General features: G+C 33.2%; 1 protein-coding gene across 1 annotated transcript; it reads right to left on the bottom strand.

The window, feature by feature from the left end:
* Positions 1 to 3627: 3627 nt before the first annotated feature.
* On the bottom strand, positions 3628 to 6899 carry LOC108459687 (laccase-7-like). Its single transcript, XM_017759088.2, has 6 exons — positions 6749 to 6899; positions 6235 to 6386; positions 5594 to 5838; positions 5340 to 5468; positions 4273 to 5235; positions 3628 to 3990 (listed from the first exon to the last, which is right to left on the bottom strand). The coding sequence occupies exons 1-6, from the start codon at positions 6872 to 6874 to the stop codon at positions 3860 to 3862; spliced, it is 1746 nt and encodes a 581-aa protein (XP_017614577.1). The 5' UTR covers positions 6875 to 6899; the 3' UTR covers positions 3628 to 3859.
* Positions 6900 to 8716: the final 1817 nt, after the last annotated feature.

The following is an 8716-nucleotide window of genomic DNA, read 5'->3' as shown; positions in this document are numbered from 1 at the left end:
AAATAAAAAAAAAAAGTAAAGCTTAATTGTTTTTTTTAAAAAAAAAAAAGAGTTTGTAACATCCCAAAACCCAACTCAAAAGTTTTGACTGGATTCCAGTGGTTCCATTAACCACCGAACAATTTAATGACTAAATTCCTAAATTCCTTCCGAAGATCATTTTCTTAAGCAATTTATTGAAAACAGAAGAAAGTTTTGGTTACATTTCACAAATGTTAAATCCCATTTATCACTTCAAAACAGATGGCAACCGAGTTGCTTTTTATGTATTAATTTCGTAATCAAAACAAAATAGTACTATGAGAAAAACTGAAACTTTAAACCGAAATTGCAACGGCAAATTTGATTGTTCACTTTTAGTAGGAAATCCCTTAAATTATTATCTTAAAAATTGCTTATAAAATGCAAAATAACATTTCGATGAAATAAAATCCCATACATGGCTTCAAAATTTAAATCCAAAGTCTCAAAAGTCATAACCCTTACCACAATTTATATAATCCCCTGAAAATACTTTATTAAACTTATGAAAAACTTATTAAAAACAAATTAAAACGAATCATTTCGAGACTACTAGTTTGCCAAGTACAGTTCCTAATCACGTGGCCTACTTGAAAACGAGAAATTAGAGAAGTGAGCTACGATAGCTCAGTGTGAGTCTAAAAGAATGTGAACGAACAATGTAGAAATAAACAGTCAAACATACATGCAACAGCTTAATCTAAATCATATTCAAGAATCACTTCAAAGTGAAGCATCACAAAACATAAGCATTTAACTCGTATTAACCAATAGAATTATATAATAGCAAGCAAACAATCATACAATCATTTTCAAATCATATCGAAACAGAACATCACATTGTTCTATCATAATCAAGTCAGAGTACAAAATGCAAATCATGCTCAATGTTAACCTATCCAACCTCTACACACTACCTCTGTAAATCCCCCACACACCAGTAAGGGTATACTAAGCCCTTTCCAACCTCTACACACCACTATCGGGTTATGGTGGACCCGTCCAACCAATTCACCCCACAAAGAGGTTATTTGCCTCGTTATTGTTATGCATTCATGCTCCTAAAGACTTTATAATGCAGTTAAACTACTAAATCAAACTTCCTTCTCTTCAGAACAAATTCTCACATACAAATGCAAATGCGCCAAACTCACAGAGCAGATACATATATCAAATAAAATATTCTCAGATTTGATTATGAAATAACAGAATCTATAGAATGCAAATTTTCTAATCAACATATCTAGGCATTTCCATATATCAGAATATTATACACAATGTCATATAACCAACTTAGGAACAAAACCAAACCAAATATGAGAATTACACATATATACAAAATTATTCTAACAAAAACATGCCTTATGAAGACTTACCACAACCAGTATTCGAGTCCTAAACAATCCTATAGAGACTCACTCCAAGCCGTGTGACTTGTAAGTTAACCAAGTTTCTAAAGCAGCACACGACTGTGTGGACCGCCCGTGTGGCTGCTCATGTGGTTCGTAAACCACCCCAAATTTTGCCAAAAATAGTAAAATTCACTTCAATTCGATCCTTAATTACATTAGTTTCAGAAGCACCCCTAAAAGACGATTCCCATGCACTAACGATCAATTGATTCGCCTAATTCTACTAACTTGAAACTCAAATTTTCACACACATTCTAAACCTATAAGAAATTTCAATCCAATCCAAACAAAAGATTCAAAGGAACGATTTAACAATCACAAACCTCACTTACCCGCTAAAGCTTGACAACAAAAGTGTAAAAGAATGAATGAACTCCAAAGAAGTGGCAATTAATGACAATAACGTGGGACGATTGAATTAACAAACAAATTTTTAAAATTTAATGATGAACAAAGAAAGAAAGAAATTAAGAAACATTGATGGGCTGAAAAAGAAAGCATTGCTCAAAGAATACAATCCCAACAGAAGGATCAAAATCTGAATTTTGAGAAGAGGAAAAACCCAAATCGTGAAGAAGGGAGATGCGAGGAAAAAGTGGGAAACTTGGAAAAAACTTTAAAATTTCTTTAGAAATTATGATTATTATTTTTATAACAAACAATAACCTCCTCTAAGGTCACAAGGGGACTTGAACTTGAGACCTAAGATATAAAAAAACATAACCACTGAACCACTAAACTCATTGTTAACTTTAAAATGCAAGAAAAAAAAAAGTCTAAATAAAACTACTGACTTACTTGCGAACCTTAATTCTTCTAACCTCAATTTCAGGACATTACAGAGTTTGAGTGCTTTTTCTATATATTTTGACAGTTCAAGTACCCGATTGAGTGAAAAAAAAAAGCTTAATTACTATTTTCTGGAAAAGTTTGAAGATTTTCTACACCCTTAAGCCTTAATTTTTCAACCTATCAAACAAATAGGTAATTTCCAATTTTATGAAATTGTCACTTGATTTTTAAATTATTTTTATTAGTAAAAGACAATTATTCAATCATTTATTTTTATACTCAAAGTATTTTACATAAATATAGATATATATCAAAATTTTAATAAAAACATTAAAATTAATCATTATTATTTGATATAAAAATATATTAAAATTGAAGCCTTCCGAATTTGTGGCGAAAACATATTAGTCTAAAATTAAAAATCAGTTGTTGACTTCTTAAATTCAAATATTAATTTCCTAATCTTTACTTTTTCCATAAAACAAACAATAATCCGATTAATTAATTTAAGTTATTAAGTTATAAAATTACGGTAATTTAAAAAATTAAAATATAGTTATAAATAATATATTATAATTATTAAAAATATTATATGATTGATAATCAAAATATATAAAAAAATACATAATGAAACTTTTTGAATTAAAATACGTATAGAACTCACATATAGCTTAATATGTTTGAAATTTATGACCGCAATTTCACTATTTTGGGGTTTAGGGTAAATGATGACATAAAAATTCTAATATTAGATGAAAATTATTAAATTTAGTTATTATTTACAGAAATTCTATGTAGGATTTATGTTAACCCATTTTAATAGAGGGTGATTAAAATCATAAAATTAACGATAGTGTTATATTTGAAAACTTCATTTTTGTGATTACAATGAAAATTTATTAAAGTGGAAGGATGGATTGTGTAATTTATTGTTTTAATGATTAAATTATTTAAAATTGTTAGAACTTAATTAAAGTAGTGGTTAAAACTCTTTTCAAATATTTAAATGATATGGGATTAAATATCGTATCAAGACTCTTCCGTTTCTCTTTTTTTTTTTAGTATAATTAATATATCATTCAAATCTATTTTATAGTCCATAAAATTAATTTTTCATAAACTTATAATTACTCCTCTTAATAATATTATCTTTAAAATTAAAATCCATAATTTTATTTTATTAATATAATACAACTTATCACGGAATATTTTGTATGGTAAAAAAAACCATTGAAAGTTTAAGGTGTGCGGGAGGGATAGAAGTGCATGTAATTGGTATACAAAGAATATTAGCAAATATAAAAGTGGGACAAACAACACCAAAAGGGTAGAAAATGATATGCGAAGAAATAAATTTATTATAAATAAGGTACACAAAATCTCTAACACATACATTATAGAGTTTTGAGTTTGAACAAAATCGTAGAGGTGAATTTCATTTATCATCTATTATTACACATCGGTAACTTTGAAAAAATTTAGAAGAGAAAAAGAAAACTAATATTACACGACAACTATTGCCTTGAGAATAGTGTCAGTGAAATCCTTTCCGGAGGAATAATAAAAGAAAACGAAGAATATTTCATCCTGAAAATGAACGTTAACTACTGCGATAATGAATAAACAAATAATGTCTAGCATTGTGGAAGATCCACTGGCGGCGGAGGCAAGGTTGTTTCCGGAGTTGGTCCGTTCTCAACCACGAAGGCAGTGGCCAGGCCTATTGGCAAGTGCGCGTCGAAGTGGCAATGCATAAACCAAACACCTGTTCATTTCAGATGAATTGAAACAACAATATGTTAAGCTTTCATGGGTTTACAGAAGAAGATAAACCAAATCCGTTGGATCTTAGTTAAACTGTCATTTTTACTTCCATCCTTGACCTTAACATAAGCCAGCAATTAAAGATAATCCAGATTTTCCAGAACCGAATTAAGTCAAAGATTGATTTCGAGCTGGACTTTTTATTTCAAATCCGAATCTTTGACAATTTCGGGGAATTTCTTTCCTTTTAAAGAAAGTAAATGATCGATGTTAGAAAACTAACCTGGATTATTAGCTACGAATCTGATGACAGCCCATCCTCCAACAGGTACGCCAATAGTGTGGCGGATTTGGGGGTTGAATAGATTGTACTTCAGTGTATCAGTGGCAGGGTTAAAGTTTCCAAACCCTTGCGCCAATACATGGAAATCAAAGCCGTGGAGGTGCATGGGATGGTTCTCCGCTCCAATAATAGCTGTGTTCTGCATCACCATCTCCACAGTGGAGTTGAACTTAAGCTTGGTGATCCTGGTTCCTTTTGGAGCAAATAACAGAGGTAGGTCGCCGTTAATGCTAGGGTTGGTGTAGTCAAATTGAACTGGAGGCTTGACAGGGAAATCAGTGGTGTACACTCCTCCGACATTGAAGAAAAAGGCTTGCAACAAAGACAAGCTACTAGGTGGCACGAAGGATACATTGTTCATGCTGGCCGAGAGCTTTGCCCCAACAGGTGGACCCTGGCAAGTTGTGTTTGATGGGCAGACATCGAGCGCCATCCCAACGGTGACGAACATTTTATGATCCACTTTAAGTGGGACAGGCTCCCAGTGAGGCCCACCGACCAAAGCAGTAAGGCTGGTAGAAAACTTATGAGCCGTGGGGGTGTCATTGAACGCCGGTAATACTGGCATTAGCGGCGTTCTCGAAGTCCAAGACGGTGCACCCTCATAAACGATGACACCCCTCGTTGTAGTACTATCAAATTCTAAACCAGCCGCACTTGCATAAGCTCTAGCGGCCATGTAATACGACCCAATCGGCTGATCCGCGGTTAGCAAAATGTCAATCGTCTGGCCAGAGGCGACAACCAAGACATCAGTGACATATGGGTTGGTGTAACGAGCGTCAACGGCCACAACGATCATCTTATGATTGGCTATCTTGTAAAAGAGATTGTTATCGACTGCAGCGTTGGTAATACGTAGGAGATAGGTCTTCCCTTGCTTCACCTTAAGCTTGTACATTTCTGAACCATATAATTAAATTAAGTTAAATGGAATATTAATTGCTACAGTACAACATATCAAACACGCGTATAAGCAAGGAGATCATGAATCTGTAATTACTTACGGTTTTGAGAGCATGGATAGAGATCACCGGGCCATCCATTTATTGTATAAGCATCAGAAATGTTAGGACCAGTGCCATGGGCTAGAGCCTGGTTTGCCATATCAACGACATTACCATTCCACCACTCACCTGCAAAGGCATTCCTATTTGTTAGCTAAAACCTAGGCTTAGAACCATGGAACATTTATATATCTTTTCTCATGATAATTAATGAATTCAATGTAAGATCTCGGGTTCCCGGTGGCTATATATACCTAATAGGATGGGAACTTCCCTATAGGGCCTGGGGAATGGGTAAGAGTTGCCAGCTCTGGGGCGGATGATGATTGCACCATAGAGGGTGGCACGGAGCGTGGAGGTATGAGAGTGCCACCAAAAGGTTCCTTCTTGTCTAATGATTTTGAATTTGTAGGTGTATTTATTTCCGGGGCGAATTGGACACTGAGTGATCATGTCAGGTCCATCTGCCCAGGCACTCAGCATCTGATGAATTCCATGCCTGATCAAGCAGCATAACCGTTAGAAAATAATTAAATCATATAAATGCATATCAAAAGAAAATCATGTAATAAATTTATTTGGAGTTTAGTTAATTAGTATTAAATCAGTAGTAGTTGAAAAAATGGTTCACATGAATTTTTTCTTTTTTGTTTTTTAAATGGACCACATGGGTATAAGATACACGATTGCATAATTGCATCCCATATGGTATTTTAATAAGGAGAATAATTTTTTCTAATTAATAAAACCAGAACGGAAGCCGACCTGATGAAGTATGACAATCGACGTTTTCGTCACAAAAAGACCACATTTTGAGGAATAAGTTAATAATAATTTCACAAATACTAACGGTGAAAATTGAGTAAATTCAATTGTATTCCACGAAGGTTTTTACCAGTGAATAGTCAAGTTGTAAGGTGATTTATTAAAGACATGAATAATCAGTGTGTCACCCTCTCGGGCACGGATACTTGGGCCAGGGAGTCTGCCATTTGCTGCCGTAATCACATGACGGTTGCATAGCCTATTAACAGTCAAATTTTGCACCTGCCAGCAAATTCAAATTATAAGCTTAGGGACATGGTAAACATATATGATATTATGATATTAACCTTCAAAAATGGGAAAAGAAGGGTTAAAATAGAGTCTGCCTATAAGCTCAAACTGTAATGGTTAAAAGAAAATATCAGTAAAGGAATGTGAAGGGTGTGTTTAAAAAGCCACGGCCTTTGTGATGGTATAAAGTCAACGAGCATAGAACACAGGTAAGATATAAAATGATGGCAACTGGGAGAAGTGTGAAAATAAAACCACCCCTTCTGGTTTCATGGATTTGTTTGAGTTGAAACTCTAAACCTTGTACCAGCATGGGATTCTAAAGGAAAATGATTAAAAGTAGAATCCATTACATTGAATGAGTGCTCCACTATTGCAGCTGAAACTGTTGTAGCAGCCACCATAAGAAGCAAAGAGGAAGCAAACAAGAACACAAGGCGCCCCATTTCGATTGAAAAAATAACAGAGGGAGAGGTCATGGAAATGCTTTGCTAGGAGTGAGATGCAAAGGTTGAAGAAAGGGCTTCAATTTATATTACAAGTGCACGAGGTTTCCTCTTGGAACTTTCTTCATATTTCGGGGATAGTTTATTAACTTGCGGAAATCGTTTTTTATTTGAAATAAAGATGTGAACTCAACCCTACGATATCGAGAATTAAATATTAAGGGGGAGGTCTTAGCTTGGGTATACCAATTGCTTAACAACCTAGCCAAAACGAGTGGGAAAATATTTTCTTTATGAACTGGGAAGCCAATGTGTCAGTCCAACCTTCGTTATCAAGGTGGTCAAGTTTGGCCATCAAAAGAAGTTTTTTACTTCAAACATATTAATAATATATATATTAAACAATGAAAGATTCATGGTTGTTGAAGCCCATCCTTTTGAAATTAATTATCAGAATAGTGTTTCATACTAGGATCAGAATTGACCCTAGCTTCCTTTCATAACCATGGGGTAATCTGAATTTAGTTGCAGTGCAATACTGAGGTAATTAAAGGGAAATCAAATCGAAGAGCTGCTGGCACATGCAATGCGTCAACACCTAACCTCCGGGTTTATTACTCATTCTCAGCCTTTGGCTAGTGTCTCGCTATTGCTATCGTGCAGGCTCTAAATACCCTGAAACTAAAATTAGTTTAAATATTTTTTTATATATTTTCATGTGTTACAAATATTAAAAATGAGTTTCCAAATTTTTTAGATTTATTTTGAGTTAATTTTACAACTTTTTAAAAGTGTTTCAAAATTATTTTCAAGCGCTTTTAAAGTTAAGTATGTATGTTATTGCCTTAAGTATATATTGATACTCCCTTCAAACAATCTCCACAATACTTTCCAGAGGGATAACATATTGAAACTTGATCTAAGATATCGATATCATAGGTAAGGTATTATACATTGGTAAGTCATTAGACATAACACATTTTAAAAGCGCAAATATCAATACCTAATCTTGAGGTATCGATATCAAAGTGTTTCTAGCGGTTATTTTTCTTTAATAGTATCAATATCAATTTTAGTATTATCGTAGGTTGCAGAGAGACTTTAATGCATGCAATTAATGCTTCAAACAGTTAAAAACTTCCTCCAACTACTTCAAATTGCTAGAATCCATTAAGAGGATATAAATCAAGTCTCATTACACTCAATAAAAAACAAAAACCAAGTTCAAACAATCAAAAATTAAATATTCATTGATCACATTATTTATTCTCATTTTATTCAAATTCTATTTGTAAACACTTGTTGGGTTGAGTTCATTTTTTTCTTTCAAGTATTTATTAATATTTGTGAGTGCTTAATTAAACATTGGAAACCAATACCTTTGAGATGCCTTCCATTGTTTGCTCTTTATTTTCTTTATTTGTGAGATTACTTGAGGTTTTTTACTAGAAAAATTGAAAAGAGCTAAGAGGTGTTATCTTACCAATTTAAAAGATAGAGAGTTGTAAAAGATTATACCTTGTTTTTGAAAGGTATCAACTCTAAGTTAGTGAATTGAGAAACTCTTAAAAAAAGAAGGTTAAGCGTAGATAATTGATGGGCGTCGAAACCACAAAAAATAATTCCTACAAAATAACTCTAAATAGTAGTAAAGAGTGGTAGTAGGGTCGAGTCTTTAGGGACTGATATTATAATCAACTCTCGCATTTAACTTGTGATCAAAATTTCTATCGTGTCAATAGTCGTGGAAATAGTCATGCCCATGTCTCCAAACGGAAATCAAGGGAGTTTTGAAATGTTTAGAAATTAAATAATTGAAACAACATAAATAAAAAATTAAATAATTTGGAAATAAAATTAAATTTGGAAATAAAT

Source organism: Gossypium arboreum, chromosome 4, assembly GCF_025698485.1.
Source record: "Gossypium arboreum isolate Shixiya-1 chromosome 4, ASM2569848v2, whole genome shotgun sequence".
Taxonomy (NCBI): domain Eukaryota; kingdom Viridiplantae; phylum Streptophyta; class Magnoliopsida; order Malvales; family Malvaceae; genus Gossypium; species Gossypium arboreum.
Note: the sequence above shows the minus strand (reverse complement) of the source record. Positions and strands in the feature narration are given on the sequence as shown.

What these genes read in the sequence shown, in the direction of transcription:
- LOC108459687 (XM_017759088.2), bottom strand. Translation starts at nt 6,874, where the DNA reads ATGACCTCTCCCTCTGTTATTTTTTCAATCGAAATGGGGCGCCTTGTG. An exon ending in TAGTGGAGCACTCATTCAAT is followed by an intron (nt 6,387 to 6,748) that starts GTAATGGATTCT and finishes ATTTGCTGGCAG; the next exon opens with GTGCAAAATTTGACTGTTAA. An exon ending in TACAACTTGACTATTCACTG is followed by an intron (nt 5,839 to 6,234) that starts GTAAAAACCTTC and finishes CTGCTTGATCAG; the next exon opens with GCATGGAATTCATCAGATGC.